This window comes from Lepidothrix coronata, unplaced genomic scaffold (assembly GCF_001604755.1).
Source record: "Lepidothrix coronata isolate B3197 unplaced genomic scaffold, Lepidothrix_coronata-1.0 Scaffold21, whole genome shotgun sequence".
In the NCBI taxonomy this organism is placed as follows: Eukaryota; Metazoa; Chordata; class Aves; order Passeriformes; family Pipridae; genus Lepidothrix; species Lepidothrix coronata.
The window spans coordinates 243,827-265,155 of NW_016690201.1; the positions used below are offsets into that span (position 1 = coordinate 243,827).

Sequence of the window (21,329 nt, forward strand, 5' to 3'; positions counted from 1 at the left end):
AAAGTAAAACACTGGGCTGAATTTACATAATAAAATATACACAGCTTTGGCAAATCACTCAGTGTCAGGCCTTGAGTGATGGCAAAATATACATAATAAAAACATTCCATAAAAGGTAACTGCAGTTCAATCTAAAGCAGCTCCCTTTCATCCCACAGCAAGTACCATTCACACAGGTCAGCCAAACACCTGACAACCTGTGAGGCCATTACAGAGTTGCACGTGACTGCTTGTCGTCTACACTCTGGCCTTCCTGTGATACCACCACCAAAATATTTCAATTTATCCTTCTCCCTATAGCTTCTAATAAAAACAGATAAGGGGAAGATGACATCTAACCACAGCACAAGGTAGATCATCACTGAAAATATTCACAGTAAACTTAAGACGGCAACATCCTTAGGAAGCTCACACAAAGAAAAAAAAAATTCACTTCACAGCCATGCACTATAACCCACAAAAATCCTGTTGTAATCTGTATCATAAAAAGCAAGTGTTTCAACTTAATTAACCTGACAATCAAACGCTTTTCAACTCAGAGACAGAAACCATGAATTGTGGAAGTAGCTTTTATACCTTTCACAAGCAAAACACCACACAGAAAGCGTCACAGGGATTTACAGGGAGAGATGGATGAAAACTTGACTTAGCAAAAAGGTTATTTGACTTTGCAAAAAGGGTATGAACCCCAGGACCCAGCAACTGTGTTCACAGCTAACACAGTTTTGTGGCAAAATTTTACAACAGTTCTAACAAAGCAGAATGTTCTTTTCCCTTATTTTCTAGCTTCTCCACAAGTTTCAACTTGAAAATAAACAGCATGAATTATGGTTTACTGTTGAAAACAATGGAGCTGACAAAAGGATACAGACTAGTATCACAGATTACAACAGAAAATTTGGCACAAGTTTTAACTCTTACTAAAAAAGTACAATTTACCAAAATCTCTTAGCCTGGTATAGAAATATTGACCTTATTTTATTACTTTGTGATAATGAAAAGTGAAGTCGTTCTATCTTCTGAGTTGCTTCACCTCCACCATTAAAAAACCAGAATTTTTAATATTTTTGTATAATGAATTCTGAAGCCTGATGACAACTTTATCACTGAACAGATAAGCTTCTGAAGTAAAGGAAAATGAAAACGAAATAAAGTGTTGCTTCCTCTGTATTCCTACCAGAATGAAGGAAGAGTTCATGTCCTGAAGAAGGTCGGCTTCCTGAGCCAGCAGGTTTTGTGTGCTCAATCATGCTGTGCCGAGCAGGAGGTGGTGGGGGTGGCAGTGAAGGGGGCAAGTTATCAAATGTGTCTTCGTCTGCATTTCAGAAACAAATTATTAGACGAGCAAAACTTCATTAAGAACTGCATAATAAAGAATGAAGCTTAAACTTCATTTTTCTCTGGTTGCTGAGGTCTTTACTCCCAGGGTTCATCTAAGCAGTTCAGTGACTCCAGTAATGAAACTGCAAAGCTAGGATTGTACTACACACAATCCTCTTCTAAAACATGCTCTGACTGACCTTTTGCAGAGCTCAGTTTCTTTTCTGGGATGGGAGAAGGGATTGCTTTTAGTGACTTGATTGCAAAGAACGTATTAGAAGAAAAGCTTCACTGACTATCATTGTAGAGTAACAGCTGTGTTTCAGCAGCTAAGCAAATATATTTATATACAAATGCCAGTGCTGAGTACCTTGGATCTGCTACATTTATACAGCGTATTATCTTTATCTGCTGTTCTCAAGCTCCAACTCCAGATACAAACTGAATTTTCTAGAGCTTGGCAAAAGAATGTAACCCTTACACAAAGGTGGTGCAGACAGGACTGGAGTTACCAAGCAGTGTGATTTTTATGTGTTCTTTTGCCTTGAATTCTCCTGCAACTCAGCAGTACTTCAGGGACCAGAGAGAACATAGTGCAGGAGCAAGGCAAATGTTCAAAAGGTGTTATGGAACCAGAAAATTGGATGATGACACATCCGCACAGACACAATCATGCAGCTGAGTTTGTCAGTGAGAGTAGGGGTGGTGGTCAAGCACAGCACCAGTATATATGCAGAGATCAAGGATTTTTATCTAGGAGAACAGAACAGAAATCAGGGTTGGCAAAAATAGCTTTTGGTGACTGTATACAGCAGTGAGTTTTGAACTGTCCCTTGACAGTGGAAAAAATCCCAGAAATAAACTTACTAATTTAGGGGTTTGGGTTTTTTTTACATAAATACCATCTCTTTGGCATTTTTGTATTTGTTAAAATAAATGGAACTATTTAAGCTACAATAGGAAAACCCCTCCAGTATTACATAAAATTGCAATGCTCAAACTTCTTAGTAGAGACAAACAATTAATATTTATTTTAGGGAAAATGTTTTAGTGTGCCTTTTTGTCTGTCTCATGCGAGGGCTTCCAGGCAGACTCCAAGTACAGATCACTGACACAAATATTGACTTACAGCTGTAATATTTAGCTCATAGCCTGTCTGGTATTCTTAGCATACTCGACAGTGGTTGTTTTTCAGTAAACATGGCATTTAGTTCATCTAGGCAGTGTTAACCATTACATGTAATCAGCAAAAAGTCTGCAACCTAAAGGGGGCACCAGAAGATCATAATCGGAGGGTGTCCTGTTGAGCAAAGAGCTGTGTTTTGGGTTGTCTCTGGTAGGAGGTCGTGCAGGTGGCAAAGGTACCGGAAGAGTAGGTGCATCATAGACATCTCCTGAATGACACAACCACAAGAAGTGAATGTTTTCTTGCTGTACCCCTAGAGCAGCAGAGTAAATTTTCTTGATAAACAGCGAAAAGTAAAAACATACCTAACTCAGGATGTTTTGATTTCTTTATCTCAGAAGTAGTACTGTGTGTTCCATTCGTTACTCCAGCACATTGACCGTTCTCACACACCCTGAAGACAGACATTAAGCAGGAAGCAATCAACCATTTAGCCAAGCATTAATTCCCAGAATGACCAAGTACCTGTGCTGGTAGTTCAGTATATGGAAATGAATGAAATATAATAAGCTGTGCCAATTTTAAAATTTAAGGGTTTTGATATTGAGAGCAGATACTGGTTAACAACCAATAAAACTGCTTTGAAGGATTATACTGCTTTCTTGGTGAGATACTGACATGGTTTAAATAACTTACTCAAGGCTGCAATACAAGTTAGAGGAAGAAATAACATTAAACACAGTCCTCACTTCAGAGCTCAGGTCATTATTTTATTCACACAGTTAAGTCACAGACTCAATCCCATTTTGCCTTCCCAGATGTTGAATTTTCCCTAGCAGAAATATGAAAGAGATTGGTGTAGATTTTGGTTACGATCCACACCAAAGTACACAGAAAAGTCATTAAACCAAATATAAGAACAACAAAAAAATCCAAACAGAACTCCACTACACACCACTAATAATAACAAATTTCAACTAAACTCTTTGCTAAACATTAAAAAAACCCACCAAAACTCCCAAAATTGAACTATCCAAAGCACTTTTGCAGGAACCTATTAATTTCTGTATCAAAAAGCTGAGTCTTGCTGATACTTCTATCACAGTTAACTGATTTTTTTTTTTTAATGGAAGCATATTATACTCTCAAAATTAAATAACAGTATCAAATTGAATATGAAACTCATCCAACCAAACAGTACAAAGTGCCTATAATCTTGTCAAAAACGCTGGCATTTATTTTTGTAAGATGACTTGGTTCAAATATTGCAGGGAAAAACATAGAACAAGCCTTTTCAGAATATTATATATTGTTTAAAGAAACATGAAAGAACTAGGAAATTAGTCCTGTCACTGGAACCATGGACCCTGCATATTCAGAAAAAAACAGAGTTTCCTTGGAAAAAGGCCACCATGCTAAGCAATTCCAGCTTAAAAATAAAAATCTCAACCCACCATGCACCATTATTACTAAATATTGGGAAATCTACTAGAGTTAGCTAAAATTTCAGATCTTGGGTTTTTACCAATAGTATTAATACGCATATCAGCTTTTGCCATATGGAAAGGAGGAATGAAATAAACGTCTGGAATCATTTAGAACACATAAACAGGAAAGAGGAAGTGAAATTGTGTTTGTGGTCCCCAGAGTTACAACTAGGAGTAATGAAATAAATGTAAGAATAACTGCAAGATTTAAAAAAAGAAATCAAAACAACAAAACTACCCTAATGATAAGTGCTATTTTGCTATGAATTCATTCCCCCAGAGAAGTAGTAGAGGAAGTATTGCTTCTATCTTTGATATTAGATTGGTTCAATCTTTCAAATGCAGTGGATGCAACACTTCCTTTGACTCCTCAGCATATACACTAAGTAATTAAGAATATTTTCTACTTTAATTAGTCCATTCTGCATTTTCAATAATGTAACTAGCCACAGGCAGCAAAGTAATTTAAAATGGCACCACTTCAGAAGTATTCAGTTCATAACGACCCTGGCTAAGTAATCAGTTTACAAACAATGCTGAAATACCTGTTTACATCAACAGTTAACTTCAAAAAGAAGGGCAACAAAGGAGTACTAACAAGTGAGCCTTCTGTCCTTTTTCTTTTTGGAGAAAGCTTTACTAGGAAAAGATAGCGACTGTAATAATGTAACATTCTTCTAAAAGTAGCCTAATTAGTAGTGCTGAAATTATTTCCCTCCATTTCTTATTGCTGAATTTGCCCCATACCTGGGAAGAGATGATCAGCTGTAACAAAACAGACAATTAATTGATCTGCCAGAAATTAAGACCGAATAATTTTTTATATTATTTTTGTAATAGTTTTAGCATTCTTGCATTTATTGGTAAAAGAGTGAAAAGTCTTAGAGGCAAGACAAATTTGGGAGTAGGATGGAAGAATTACATAGTTTCTAAATTACAAAACATCCAGAAGACTTTAGGGGGCTCTTTAGCTTACTGAAAATTCCAAGTACTATGCAAGAAGTGAAGAAGTAACACTTAGGAAAGAAACAGAAAGTGATATTGGGGAAAAAAACTGAAATGTGCTAAAAATTTATGACAATTAAAAAAAAATAATTAAAAAAATGTTGTTAAGAGTTTTGCTAAACAATACTGAGAAGGTTCCTTGAAACAAAAAACCCCTCTCCATGAGATTTAAAGAAGTGCATTAAAAGAATACAACATCAACCAGAAACCAGAGTCTTTCTTGAAAGATTTATCTCAGCTTTCACATCTAAGCAGAGACAGCTAAAAGACATTCTAACTATGTAACTATATGGAATACGAGATTTCCTTTTTTACTTTTTTTTTTTTTTAATGCTTAGGAGAATGGTTTGAGTTAAAATTCTTATCAGAATGTATAATAAGAAGAGTTGGTGGTTTTAATCATGGAGCAACCTAAATGGTAAACTGAGGTATTTTTTATGTACCAAGTCCTGGATTCATGCCAAAAAAACCCCACCATGTGCATAGTAAAAACTGCAAAAAACTTTAACTAAGCTTTCCATCTACAGCCTCTATTAATAATTCTAAGGGCCTGCTAAAATCCTGTACCAGCCAATTGAATGCACTCAATTCTTTTTTTCTGCAAAAGAGGCTACAGAAAAATGATGAGTTTCTATACTCCCAGCTGGTTGTTTTCTCAAGAATCTTTCAGTTTGCATCATCCCCCTGCCCCCCACCCCCCCGCCTTTTTGGCACTTAGTTTTACATTGCAGAGGTCTCAGACCACGCAGACCCAACTGCTTCTGGGTGATGTTAACTCAAAAGATGTCCTGCAGGAGCTCATCTCGTGGGCTGCAATTACTAAAGGGCACTCCAGCCACAGGACCATGTTAGGGCTTGTATGAATCTGAAGCTTCCTAAAACATACAGTGTGGATGTGGGGTTCTTGGAGTCAACTGGTCCCCTTTGCAGGCTCTCCCCTATTGCACCACAATACTTACTAACTCAAATAGTCCTCAGAAGCTGCTCTCTTCTGCTGCAGACAACTTTCTGTCTAAGAAAGGTTACATCCTGAGTAACTTTGGTCATGCAAGCGGCTCAGCCTCTATTAGATGACTTCACATGGCACAAAAAGACATTCCCGTGCAGAAGCACATTACAATCCCATAAAAAATGGCATAGGTAAAAAGGATTAGGACCTTGGAATTTTTTTTAATTTCCTACTCTTTTGCTCAGCCAACCTTGACAGTTTTATTCAGCATTGATTTTTTTTTAAAGTCTCATACTGTAGATAAGAACATTTAAGTACTCAAGTTCATAAAGCTTAGACAACTGTGTAATATTCATGTCTATGCAGTAAAGACTGGATCAGCATTTCTAATAAAGAGAGAATTTTTAACCAGCATGCAAGGAGTAATTATACTATGACCTTTTTTCTACCTCTTTTAAGTTCTGATTAAAGAGGTCTAAAAATTATAATTGGCTAATTTTAGGCTGAGAGACATGTTGGGCTTCACTGATGGTAGGTCTTTGAATCACATTCTGACAGAGGAAAAAATGGCTATATGTCACTGCAATTTTTAATCACAGAAAAATCTACACTTTTTAGATCAATATTTGATCTTAATATCATACTTTTGACCTACAAGACCAGTAGAAAGTTGTCCCCTTTTTATTTCTAAGACTTATTCACTTAATTCCAGCCATTCAGACTATTTTATGAGTCAAAGTCCAAGTTCACCAGGAATGACACAGCTTTCAGTTGCCATGTCCCTTGGCTCCAAATCTCCTTGCCATAATTCATGAGTAATTCAGAACTGTGAAAGTTTGGAGACAGTGTTTTAGAACACATTTAAAGCTAAGGAGATATATTCCACTTGTATTGAAAAAAGGTTCTTTTCCTGAGAAGCACAAAGAAAACATGCTGCCAAACAGGCTCAAGAAGATAAAAAGGCATCCTACACATCGGACAGAAAAAGAATCAAAGTATGTACATACAGCTGCCAGTTCACATACTTTTCAGTACTGCATCATTTCTTAAAATGAATTATATATAAAATGTTAAAGTTTAAGATTTTCAAAGCTGACTTTGGGAATTTCAGACACAAAATTCTCCTTGAAACTAAATTTGAAAGAGATGTGGGGGTTGAATCTCCTGGTCAGTTTAGAAAACCTCAGCCTAAGGGTTAAAAAAAGATCATCCGCAGAAATAGTACTCAAAAGCAAAAAATATCCAGTTCTGACACAAGAGAGATACAATGAAGTGACCTTCACAGGTGGTGGTGGTCAAACGAAACAGAAGCATAAGTAATCTGAGCTTGGAAAGATAAGACATCTCAGAAGGCAGGCAAGCTTAAGTCTTTAGAAACATTGAATCCAGTTTAATATTGGAAATAGCAGTGGCTTTGTAAATAAGTTGTTTTCAAGGCTGCCAAATTACCTTACCGAGCAAGAGGTTTTATATGATGACCGTGAGGTGGCTGTGAGCTCAGTATTACAGGATGTGACGAAGGAACTTTGTATTCATCATCATCATCTGTATGATCCCTTGATTTATCAGACAGAGAATTTGCTGAAGGACCAGGGCACCTAAGGAGATGACAAAGAGATTGTTTTGTCTTTAACTGTTATGTACTTGACCTCAGATAATACAGAGAATACTCTTCTTTAGCTCAAACATCCTTAATAAATGTCTGCTATATATAAGGAGACAAAAACACCACGACAAACAAACTTGTAATGTTACTGGCTTTTTTTGTCACTGAGAATGCACAGAGAAAAGGGCAGCTGACCTGAGAGTTAAACAGCTACTTTAAGCAAGCACAACACAGCAGAGAATTGCAAAGAATTAGAGTACTAAATAGGCACTTGGAAGGATTAACCTGTTTGCACTTATCAAAAGAACTAAACAAAAGTTAATTCAGGGCATAAAGCATTGAGCAGGGCTTAGTGATGCAGCAGACACTCACCCTTTCAGTGCGGTCTTGTACCATCCCTAATACTACAAAACTCCTGGAATTTGCATGTGTTTTAAATTGGTTTTACTTCAGACAAATGCTGTCTTTAATTGTCATCACAGACAGTGATTTATATAACTTCTTGAAAGCAGTGGAAGCCCAGGACAGAAGTAGGCTTTACAATCTCCATTTACAGGTAACAATTTCTGTCGTGGAGAACACTGTTGGCTATGAGATCTCTTTAAAAAAAAAAAAAACCTAACTCCTACTTTGTGGTTTTCTGCTATATGACTGTAAAGAGAATGATGAGCAAAAATTTAATTTTAGTGGGCAGTCTTGAGAAAATAATTTTGTTAGCTATTAACAAGCTAAACGTATCTTTCGGCCTTCAGAAAATACAAGTAGCTCGGTTATAGGTCTAGCAATTATCATCATCTACTCTTTTATACACTGAGCTGCTCTGTTTACAGCAATTACTCCAATATGTCAAGATAAATAAGAAACTCACCAAACATCTAAAATACAAAAGCTTACATTAAGGATTAAATCTAATTTCAGCTTGATCATACATGAAAACCACAAAGAGCAGTTTGATTCTTATACTAGATAAACATAAAGAGCAGTATGTGTATCATCTGGCTATTACATTATGCAGCAAATAGTACCTTTATGCTTTGCCACAAAAAAAGCCAACAGAGGAAGGACCTTGAATAAAGATGTGCAATGCATCCACAGTCATCTGGATTCGTGGCTTGAAAGTATGGTTCATGGCCCCTGAACTGAACTACATGCTACATTACAAGATACTACTTCATACACCATTTAAGGAAGTTTTTAAGGACTATAAGGAAATATAAGGAGGACACAATTTGTTTTACTGTAGTCTAATTAGTTTGATTTTATCATAAGGGCAAGAGCTGAAATGACAGGCCAGGCCTATTTCCCAGTTTTTTTTAAATAGAAGCAGCTCCTGACTCACAGAGCACAATTCTCCACAAAGGAAAAGCAGGAATCTTTCGCTATTGACTGTAGATGATACCACAACTTCAGAACAACCACGTACTCTGTGAACAAAGCCAAATAACTAACAACCAGGAGTACTAGCCAGTCACCAAATTAATTAATACACAAAAAAGGGAGAAAGAAAAATAACAGAGAAAGAAGAGGGCAGATATGCTGCCTTTTTTTTTTTTTTTAATATATCCAAAGCCTAGAGCTCCCTACCTACTTTTAACTTCTCATATGCTTTCCTTCAACCAGTTACACTTTTGACTTCAAAAACAAGCTCCGGAAAGATGGGAATCCAACTTCTTTTGCAAAGACATAGTGGTCAAAGACAGATGAAAACATTTATGGTGCTCAACTGCAAACTCTATATTGCAGTTTTCAACCACGTTGTGCAGAGGGAGCAAAATTTCCCACAGCAAAGCAGTGTGAAATTGCTTTTTCCATCCTTGATTTCTTAGATGGACAAGAGGCTTGTGTCACTGATGTTCAGACCTTTGAGGAACAGAATGTAAAAATGTAGTGGGACAATGAGAAATCTGTATTATTCTCAGGTAGACAGTTGAAAGACCAACAAAGAACAAATTATCTCATTTCTGTGGCTGTGTAATCATTCTTACTGGCAATCCAACATGTTCTGGAGATGTTGGGGGTTTTATATACATATATTTGAAGATATATATCTATATATATACACACACATACAAATACAAAGATATAAGCCTGTGTTTTTTTAGAAAATTATTACAAATTGAATTGCTGCTTCTGCAGATAGTATTGTTACAAATATTAATCACTACACCAGGAATGTCCAATACTGACCAAACCAGGCCAGTAGTATTGTTTGAAGCCCTCTTTAAAGGCTATTACTGGGGGAAAAAATCAAACACCCAACCCCCCTCCCCTTCTCTGCTGAGAAATTGTTACTGTTTTTGGAGCTGTTATTAAAGACATGAGTTCCAAGTCTCCTGCTTCTGAATACTGTGGAGCCTTAGAAAAGTCCTTCACACTAGTGAAGTCTCTGTTTTCCTACATTTAAAGTAAGGAAAATACTTGCCAGATTGTAAATATTATGTGAGTAATATCTGAAAGGTAAAGATCTGTAAAGCAGCAGAAGAGTTAGAGTACTAACATATAGCTAATATACTCTTCATTAGGGTCCTAAAATTGTACTAAACTTTCATATTATTATTTCACAACTTTTATTTTTTTAAAAAAAATCACACTTCTTTTTCAATTTACTCCAGTTGTAATGATATTTGACTCCAAATCTGTTTTGCATTGTTCTGCTAGATGTCTATCTCATTTTCTCCATCATCATTGAAATTGCTTCAAGATCAAACTGAATTATTAATTCTCTATTGTTCTAAGACTAACTCTATTGTTCTACACAAAATCATTCAGAAAAATAAACTGTTTTTTGTAACTAAACAGTGAACATTGTCATTATAAGCAGAGAGATGAAACATGCATCTGTTTATCAAGCTGGTGAAGTTTTCTATAATTAACTTTACAGTACTTCAGTGTTCTTACATCCTTATAAGATTTGTGTACAGAGGAATACAAAACTGACAAGTACACTGTTTTATATATTCTCTAGTTCCCCTTTCTACTCCTTAAGTGGAAATACTTTAAAAATTGGAAGTCAGAATTATATTCTGGTTTGTTGAACAAAAAGGCTGGATGTCAATCTCTTATTCTGATAAGCACCAAGGGCCAGAGGCAAATTAGGAAAAGATGTGAGAATTCATTTTTGTTGAGCCACTAAATGTCCATCTTAGCTGTAACCAGAACTCCAGGGAAACCAACACCTCACGCTTATTTAGAAGTATTTCCGAGAAAGGCTCACGTTCCATCATTTACTGATAAACTGATTCACAGAACTTAATCATGATGAACTTGCAGCCCATGTATTTCAGTCTGGTCAGGACCATGGTTTTGAAATTAATCCCTTTAATCTCCCCACGTACCGCATTTTGATTTGCACTGAGGAATGCACAACCTGAATACATTTCAGATTACGCTAAAATACATGATACATTCCAAGCAGGCCCTTACTACATTCTGATTGTTAAAAGAGTGTTCTAAGTCATGGGACAAGAGTACAACCAGTTGAACTGCTGCCCCATAACGTGTACAATACAGCTCCTTACTCTAAACTCCTCTGTCCTGTGCAGAGTATTACCTGCTATTGCATACAAAAGCTTTAACTTTGTAAGGCCTCAAGCAAACTCTGTTTCAGAAAAGTAAGTTTTAAGTTCCCAGGCAACCAGCAGTAGGAGAAGAGGGCACAGTCTCAAGGTCTGCCAGGGGAGGTTTAAGTTGAATATTAGGAAGAATTTTTTAGTGAGAGAATAATCAGACATTGGAATGGGCTGCCCAGGGAAGTGGTGGATTCTCCGTCCCTGGAGGTTTTTAAGATAAGACTGGATGTGGCACTGAGTGCCATGGCCTAGTAACCACAGCGGTGTTGGATCAAGGGTTGGACTTGATGATCTCAGAGGTCTTTTCCAACCCAGTTGATTCTATGATTCTATTCTATGATTCAGTGACAATAACAATACTTTGCTTCTTTCTTACCCATTCTGTCTTCCACAGTGAGCACCTGTGGTCTCATTAGCAGCTGTTCCTTGGCTGTTTGTGCCAGCCTGAAGTACCTGGTGTGCTTTCTGGCCAGCTCTGTAAGTGCTTGTTTTAAGCGCAGTTGTCCCTCTTCTGCACAAAGTATCAGTGCTATGTTGAGAGCATTATGTGATTCTATGAAGTTATATGGACCACATGATCAAATCAACACTTGCCAACTGCTCATATTTGTCACAGAGCAAGCTGCAATGCAACGAGAATTATGACAGAACAGCTGAGCACCCAAACTCACTGGCCTGTCAAGCTATGAGTAAGGACACACTTTGTCCTCCAGTGCATCATCTCTCATATGTCTGGAACCTGCATGTCAGCCATGCTCCTTCTAATGTCACTGGAGAAGTGCCATGCCAAAGGCTGATTTCAAGGGAACCAGAACTTTCAAACCACAGTTGGCTTTAACGGAACTATGGTTTCCCCTTCAAATTTTTTTAGCAAAACAGAAGAGACAGCAAGAGAAGAAATACCTTTTGGTGCTACTTTTCCCTCAACTACCTCAAAGCAACTAAATGTTCCTAATACATTTATAGACTACAAAAGGCACTTGGAATTGGATGCCTCATTACATACTCAAAAATGGATGCTCCCTCACACAAAGTATCTCTGTGGTATACAGCACTTTTGAGACAAAGAGGCCAATTTTCTACTGATGTAGCAAAATGGAAGCTACTCACTGGCATAAAACAAACACTATTTAACTTGAAAATTTTAAAGTTTTGGGAAAGAATGGTTCTGTATCTTTGACATATAAGTTTTATACTTTTTTCAATAAAAGAATAACAATTTGATCAAAACTGCTAAAAAATCTGACATAATTACAGCAGTCCAATTAACAATAACTATTTTCACATGTTGTGTCTGCAACACAGTGGTTGAGTGGAAAATAAAAATCAGATGTTTGGTTAGCAAGAGTCCCACTTCTCATTATTAAAGTACAGTTAATAATAATTGCTTTAGCAAAATGAAAACGAATCAGCACCATTTTCAGAAAAAAAAAGAACTCCAGTGCTTTTCTAATAATGTACTTTTTAAGGGAAAAAAAAAGTCATATTTGTAACACCAAACTCAGTAAAAACTGAGCAAACAAGTTAAGTAGGGGCATTTTAGAACTGTGAAGTTTCAAGTAAGGGCCATTCTGCCTCCTCGTTATTTAGATTATGACATTTCATAAATGATCAATGTATCCTTCAGTCAAATCTTTGAAATTACAGACTGATGATAACTAAAAAGAATAGAATGCCTTGGAGCTGTAAAAAACAAACTAGCTCTCAATCCACAGCACTGCAGAGATTCCAGAGTAGGAAAAAATGAGAAACTTGCACCAGATTAATTGCAGTACCACAGTTGTGGAAAGTAAAAGTATTTTGAATCAAGTACAGCTCAACATATTTATGAGTGCTTAGCAGTCAATTTAACTGCTAAGAAGGGAAATTACACTGTAAAAATATTCTGACGTTTCAAATGAAATCGTGCTAGGTATTATCTGGGTTACCTTTCTGAAAGCAATTTTTGTGGTTGGTGTAAATGTTAAACCTACTGAACGTGTTATTTTTGAAGACTTTTTTTTTCCTCCCTCCGCAGTTTTTCCACCTGCATGTTGCCCCACAGTATTACAGATTATTGGGGTATTTCCTAGTGCTAACAAAAACTTAATTGAAAATAAATTTAAAATACACATATTAGTGTTTTAAGAAATGACATACAATGATCAATTTTTATTTTTAACAGTCATTCCATGTGACATTTTAGTAATGAGAAAATCTGAACTTCTTACCACTATGTTATGTATTGATAATTTTACATTTTAAAAAATCAAAATTTAAAACATTCTGTGTAATTTTTTAAAGGTGTGACTACAGAGCTGAAACACAGATGAGAGTTAATTTCTTCCTCAAAAGTCAGTGGAATTTGGTTTTAGCAAATGAAGAATATTTTCTTGCTGGAATACATCAGTTTTCTATTCAGAAGACTTTGGTTAATGAAAACATTTCTTTTAACCAGTCTGAAGTCACACATTCTAGCCTTGGATTGGCTTGACATGGATTGTGTGCCACATCACATTGTTACAATATCCTGGGGACTTCCAGTGAACACTGTATACAATGTACTTTGATTCTAGGCTAAATTTGCAAATATCTGAGTAAAAAACGGGATTCTTATGAAGAAGACTGTTACGGTTTTTCCACACTATGAAATACAAAAATAGGAATCTTCCCCTCTTCAGAGTTCCATTTGCTTTGGCATATGAAAACTTTCCTAATTTTTCTATCAGAGTTATTGTTTCCTCTTTCTTACAGAGTGTAGAACATCCCAGTTTTTGTATTGTATTATAAATGAGTAGACTAGAAGGGGACTTGATTACATGACGTATCCAAGTGGTACTCCTGTGATACCCTCCCTCCTCCCAGCACTGAATTACAGCTATTTCTGGATAATGTTCTAAAATTTCCTTCTGAACTGAAAGCAAGCATGCAGAACTTCACCTCAGCAATTGCTCCACCTGGAAACAGGGTTCTGAATAAAAAAAGTCAGTGCTCCACTGCACCTTTATTCTTGTAGTCAGGAAGAGGGAAAAAAAGCATACTAATAAAAAGCTGAAATACACTTATTTTCTACGTTAAAGCTAACTGAACAGAATGGGAGCACACTAATGAGAAAGTTCTCAGTACTAATATGTACTGACTGTCCAATTATTTTATTTAACAGCAAAAATCACAAGCAGTACTCTGGAAAGAAGCTGTAGGATAGCATCAAACATGGTGATATGCTCCAATTTCCTTACAAAAACACAAAAAAGGACAAACTATATTATAGGACTTCCAAGTTTTTTACTTCAAATGTATCTTGTTCTGTACAAAATCCTGTGTGATTCAGAGTCCAAAGACACTTCCTATGCTGACAACACCTTGGTAAAAAATACACAGTCATGTTACTGGAAGACTAAAAATAGTCTGCAACTTGAAATGACAAAACTTCCCAAACCATATTTTAGAACTCAGGGAGGTTGATCCTATTTAAAATTATATAAAATGGTTTTGTCTGTATGGGTTTTTTGCCACAGCAAAGAACAGACATTGGTGTGAACCCTGGATAAAGCTCACTGTGCAGAAAGCCTAGAAAGCATGACTTGATTAGGTGCAGAACACTGACAAATCATATTCTTTACCCTTAGCACTTTCCCTAGAATCTGTCATAATCATCCTGTGATAAATAGCTTTGACCACACTTTTGCTGCAATACTAGGAGTAAAACCAGACAGACCCTGCTCCCACTGCCAAATGCTTATAAGCAAGACCTTGCTCAATTCAGCCTCTTTTCCTATAAAAACATGCTACATTCAATTAATATCAGAACTGCTGCCACTTAATCAATACAATTTACTGTGGTTTTACAAAGGGAACGTAAAGTTCATGGAAAGCATATAATCGAGTTATATTAGTTAAATTCTTTCATTTTCCCATTTTTCTTTGAGCACCAGAGAATCAGTGCTATTATCAAACATTAATTAACACATTTCTTTGACGGATAAAGTTAACTTACTTTATACTAGGGATGATGGAGACAGCTGGAAGAGGGGGTGAAAGCCGTGGAGGGACATCATATTCTTCATTTATCAGATGACCATTCGAAAAAACCTACAAATCACAGAAGTGTTACAATGGGTATCTCCTTCTGTTCCTCATCATGGATAGTCATCAACTAGGTATTATACAACAGACGTTGAGAAGACTGTGGGTAAAGCCTTTCCTGCAAGTTCATGCTACAGAACTTTTATCTGAAGGGCCTCTCATATCTGTTTCAGCTCACCCCTTTCAGGAGCTGTACAACATGTTAGCTTAAGACTTCACCAAAAGAGGAAGTTTCCCACCATGGTTACTAGTTGGACTACTCTGTTACAGCTGAACTGCTTGAGGGAAAATAAAGTTTTCAAGATCATAAAGTGAGAGAGATGAAATGCAATTGAAAAGCAACAAGTACAGTATGCTAAACATTCATTTTTTTTTAAAACTCAGTGTTACAGTGCCTGCCAGAATCCATCCTATACTCACAGGATTGTCTTCTCTATTCTTGGCTTTTATCAATACCAAAAAGTTTATATTACAAATGATATACAAATCAGGGATGAAAATGCATTCCATGTTTCCCTCATGAATGTGAATACAGCCTGAAATGGTAATCAGAGTTGTCTGTTGCTCCCTTTAATCAAATGGCTTAGAACTATAACCATGAAGATGACAGTTTAAACAGTACTTGGTTAAAGATTTGTATATGAAACTTTTCCAGACTACAATGGCACTTCTGCACTGAGTGGGTATTCTAATTTTAGATGTATTCATTCCATCAGCTTCAAAACTGTGCCAGACCATAACTAGAATACTACATGAAGGTATAGTTGAAGATAGAAACCCAGTATCCTTTTAAAATCAGATGGAAAGCTATAGCATTTTAAACAACAGCTTAGTTCCAAGTAAAATATATAATATCATAGACAATTTAAGCACCTTTCATCATAGATGTCAAAACTTTCTATCAATAGTAATTGAATTTCAGTAACGTACATTCAAAATAACCAAAACATCCACATTAAAAAAAACATCTTAAACTGGAGATAGGAAGGTTAAATAGCTTGTGATCTTGGGAAAAGCAAATAGAGAAAAAAAATTATTTCTAACTATTATGACTTAACCACAAATCCATTCATCTTAGCACAAGCTATGTAGTCTTCAAGCAAAAAAAAACAAAAACAAAAACAAACAAACAAAAAACCAACCAAACAAAAAACAAGCAGCAGCTTTGAGTTAATAAGATCTACGACTATATTACTGAGCTGCTTTGATAAAACTGATTAGAGCAGAACGAGGAATTTTTTCTTTGGCCATCATCATTTGATCTCTTTTCAAAGCTAAGCCTGACCAATTGCACATGGCCTTGCAAGTGCCTGAAGCTGCTCAATGCCAGAACTATTCCTTCTAAGCTTTCCTCTCCAGATATCTTGAAGTAACATATAGAAACAATCCTTCCTTTTTTTTTTTAACAGAAGAAACATCATAGTTATAGACATGCAACTGAGAACAGGAAAACATATTTCTCCTGTGGGTGACAAGCAAATCCCTACCCAAACCAACCCAGACAATTAGTGGAAATGTTTCAAGTGACAACTCTGAAATGGACTATTACACTGGACACTTGTCCAAGAGAAAAAGAAGTTATAAACTGCTATAGACAAATTACAACATTGTACAACTCCAGCAACTGGAGTTCTGATTTAAGTACAAAGGAGGAAAAAATTCTGCTAAAGGCTGTGCCACTGAGCACTTTCAAGGACACTACCCATATAGGCAGTGGTAAAGACACAATAAGTCATTCTACATTTAGCCTGGCTTTATTTTATCTTTCTTAGGGTCAAGGCAAGTTAGATCATCTTCATTAGAGTATACTGAACATCATGACTAATTTAAAGTTCTTTTGAAAGTCAGCTTTACTGATGAACAACGCAAGTAACCTTTAGAATATTTAGTTTTTATGCTAATGCACACAATATATGTGATAATTTAAGTATACTTGTAACTGAAGAGGTGACTAAGTCCTCACCTCACCTACAGCAGAACCAACTGGAACATCTATTCCATCAGCAAATGCATACACAGTTTTGGCCTATGACATTTCCAAAGTGGACCTGAGATGTTATATAGCTACGTTACAGCATATCATGGACGATTTGCTAAAAGAATATAGCACATCTAGAATTTTCTCTCCATGACATTTTTTGAGGGTTTGATGTGAAAATTGTAACTCAGACCCTCATGTACTTTTGCTTTACAAATTACAATATTTAACAAACCATTTCCTTATGATCAGCTTAGTACGAAGTATCAACAGTAAAGACTCAGAAACCACAGGTCAACACTGACCAATATAAACAGCGTTTTAGCCAATGCAAGACAATGCTGCAGTAGGGTATCAAATAAGGATTCAACATCCAGTTCATTTGAAATACCTTGGCACCTTCTGCAGGCAGCTCGTGACGTCTGTGTTTCCTCATAAATCCTGGATCAGAACTTACACGGTTGTGCCTTCCATTCACGTTTGAAATTGCAGTCAGTCCTGGTTTGGGAGAAGCATCACTCCCCACTCGACATCCTACCAACTGACTTGTCCCAAATGCATCTCTGGGACACCATCCTTCGAGGGGCATCGGCTGGTCTCTGGAAGGCACACTTTCTGGATGATGCAGGTGTCTGCTTATCCTGTTGTCTGGTGGAATTGGTGGAGGTCTCTCTGGTGGGGGTGGTGGAGGATCTCGCAAGGGAGGTGGTGGTGCTGGCAAAGGTTTGTCTTGTTTCCTCACCATACAAGGAGAAGACTAAACAACACAGTAAGTTAAAAGAAACAAAAGTTAGATACAGGCATGAGTATTTCTGACGATCAAGTGTGGCTTTACCAGTTCTAATGGAGATATTTTCTTGGCATCACAAGAGCACTTGCCAGTAGGTTAAATGTCTGCATTCTGCAGACAACCTGGCCCCTGTTCAGAAAGCATGCCCCATTTCTGCTGTTCATGAGCAACCCAAAGAAGGAGTGGAAAGCAGAAACTGAGGCATGTTTAACTGGCCCATAAGTTTTTCCAGTATCCTTGGCTTTGATTATTTGAATCACTTATTCATCTGCTGAAATGTATTCTGAGGAATGTTTGGAAAAAACAGACTTCTTGATGCAGACAAAAAAACCCCAAACAAAGCAAAAACAATATCCCAGGGGAATTACTTGGTGACAGCACAAAAAACAATAATCAATGATTAGGAAGAAAGTAGAAGAAGAAACAATTATTTCATTTTTAATTATATACCTAGAGATGACTCCAATCTTTGCATGACATGCATTGTTAGACTGCCCAATTTGTTTAATTGCAGTTCATTTTTTCAGGTAAAAAGATAATTAGTATGCAGTTATATTTGCAGTTAGCTCATCTGCAAACAACTTTTGCCAAAATACTTCCTTTCTCAGAATAGAATTACATCATAAATGGTTAAATGTTTTCTAAAATCATGTATACTAAAAGACTGAAAACCAAGTTATCAGGAAAAAAAACTTATACAGGTAGCTGCACAGTTTCTAAGATCACAAATCTGACAAAACCAAAACATTCTCACTAAGAATGGTTTATAAATGGCCTTTTACAAAGTAACAGTTGGGCCAGGTTTTTATGAATGTTTTATCTCCAGCTACCAGAAGAAAGGCAGGGAAGATTATTTCCCATGGAACATGTAATTTTCTCCAACTTTGGTAAGCCTTCATATATTATTACCACTTTAAGAAATGGGGGGTCACGAAAGTTTTAAAGTAATAATAACATTTACTTTCGCTTCACTGGTTAGCCCAGCACTATTCTTCAAGCAACACCTTAACAACATTACTTGAATTGAAAATAAAGTTATTTTATCTACAGGTTTATTCATATGAAAAGGACAGTATACTAAATAAAGAAGCATTTAATTCAGCTGCTAGTTAAGAAAAATAGTTATTCTCACTGTCAAGACACGAACATAATAGCTAGGTCCAGATTTTTGGTTATAGCTTAGTTATAAATTATAGTTTTTAACCGCAGAAATACAGAAAAGTTTTTTTGACTGAAGTAGCAGTTTTGGCAGGACTAAACCATCTTTTTCTTAAATATGAAAATTTTTTAAGTATGAAATTATTCTTTGTTGCCTCCATTCTATTTTCATTATACTCCCCAAATATTTTTTTTTTTCAGGAAAAGTTTCACAGAAAAAAGAATTTTCAAAATATTAAAGCAGCATTAATGTTATTTCTGGTTTTCTTTTTTTTTAAAGCCAAGAACTCTGTAAAAAATGCTACTGTAAAATTAATTTTAATGGATGCGGCATCTACTTTGTGTATATCTTCCGTGTGTTACAAATTCCTCTGCATAATATAGGAAATTACGAAAGAAGATTAAAGAAATTATTCAAATTTCTATTTTTTCTTCTAAATTATAAACCACTAGAATCTTAAAAAGATGTTGATTTTCAAGCTTAAAGTAAAAACCTGACAAAAGAAATAGGGTACTTCAAATGGGATTATTATGAGCACATGGGTTTCAAGTCATGGTTTGAACTTGAATTTTTATTCATCATCTAAAAATGAAAAATTTAAATCTAACTTGTTCTCGCTATGCAGCAATTACAACAAAACAATCTACTTGTAACGGAGAGCAACAAACAGTATTTGTTCTCCTTCATGCTTATCCACTCAAAAAATCATTGAATCTTTAATATCATTTGTTTTACAAAACACAGCATACAACTTATTAGCTATAGAGTCATTATTATTTCCCTTGAAACTTGAGTCCTATTACATGCCATTTAAGCTTCTGAAAGCAGTGTATCTGCACATATTTTTCTTGTAAGGACACTGTGGAAATTGATCATAAATCATCATGAGAGGAAAACATATAATTTTAATTAGATAATGACCTTTAAATCTATTTTCAGGAAACTTTAGTTTCTATTTATTTTCATTAATCGGAGTTTATTACAGAACTGATCCATTACTGCAATGTCTTTAAAATTCTGACCATAACCAAGTACAATATAATCATCAGACAAAATGAAGTCACATTTGACCAACACATGCAGCCAGAAACATGTAACTACGTAAGGTATTATGGAAAGAGATAAGAGACTTCACCAATGTGGATCTAATCTAAAATTTCCCTAAGCTAGAAGGAATTAAAGTTCTTTTGGACAGAGCTAACTTCTGAAAAAAGAAAACACATATGGAAAGTTTTGAAACAGTCCATCTTCCAAAACAAACAAGAAAGTTCACCTAGAAAACAATCAAATACAAATTCTCAATATCCTTATATCAAGAAATCATGGTTCAGTAAGACTCACCTTTGGTGACCCAGTTGGACTGGCACATGGTGACCGTGCCACTCCCTTCTGAATCAGATCCAGACGAGGAGGTACAGGTGGAAGACTAAGATGTGGTATTTGCAGGGGGTCTGGAAGTGGTTTTCTTCTTTGTGCAAGAGGGGAAGATCCTGGGGAAGTCACTGGTGAATTTTGCCTCTCATTGCACTTCAATACAGAGCAAAAATAAATTACTATTTACCTGATGATCAAGTATACAACTTCCATTCCACAACTAAAATGATAATTTGATAATACTTACTAATAGTCATTTACCATAATGGACATCTGCTGCTCTTTCAATTAATAGACAGTATAGGAGCTCATCTTACAGTTACTGAAAAAGAAGTCTACGAGTCATTCTACCTCAAAATTAAAACCCATGCTAACTTGTGATGAAAACAGAAAATATATGCCAGCGATTTGTGTAAAAAACAAACAATCCTTGTCAAACATGAGGAAAAAATCCACAAACATAAATTCAGCTGTAATACTGCTACCCTTGATAACCTTTTTATTAATAGAGAGTACTCAATCTAAAGTTCTGTAAATTACTTTTAAAACCTGGACATCTATGATATTGTGTGTTAACTACAGCCCATTTTTCCATCACACTTCCATATAAATAGTATGTCTTCTGAAAACTTACCATCCAAAATCATCAGTAAGGTGGTAAGCAAAGAAGTTAAATCAGCAAATAAACAAGGAAGGAATTTCAAAAATCCTTTTAGAACAATTTAGTTTATCATTTTAGCAAATACTGAACTAATACCACAATGTTAACATCCCCCTCCAGTGACAAATTACAACTTTTTTTCTTGAGTTGCGCTTCTAAATTCATCAGAACCAAAGATTTCAACCCACCAGTTTTGCAACTACTCCTTGATCCTCATCTGGCTCAGTTTTAACAAACACA

At 35.9% G+C, this 21,329-nt stretch overlaps 1 protein-coding gene across 3 annotated transcripts in view; it reads right to left on the minus strand.

The window, feature by feature from the left end:
* CBLB (Cbl proto-oncogene B) overlaps window positions 1-21,329 on the minus strand; it is a 134,318-nt gene that overhangs the window by 11,074 nt on the left and 101,915 nt on the right. For 2 of the 3 annotated variants that reach the window (XM_017808010.1, XM_017808012.1), the window contains 7 exons: window positions 20,396-20,581; window positions 17,497-17,862; window positions 15,039-15,133; window positions 7,342-7,485; window positions 2,812-2,900; window positions 2,583-2,714; window positions 1,178-1,315 (listed from right to left, as the gene is read on the minus strand). In XM_017808010.1, coding sequence (XP_017663499.1) covers window positions 1,178-1,315; window positions 2,583-2,714; window positions 2,812-2,900; window positions 7,342-7,485; window positions 15,039-15,133; window positions 17,497-17,862; window positions 20,396-20,581 — 1,150 coding nt within the window. The remainder of the gene's footprint in view (window positions 1-1,177; window positions 1,316-2,582; window positions 2,715-2,811; window positions 2,901-7,341; window positions 7,486-15,038; window positions 15,134-17,496; window positions 17,863-20,395; window positions 20,582-21,329) is intronic. The other variant, XM_017808011.1, reaches the window with a different exon arrangement.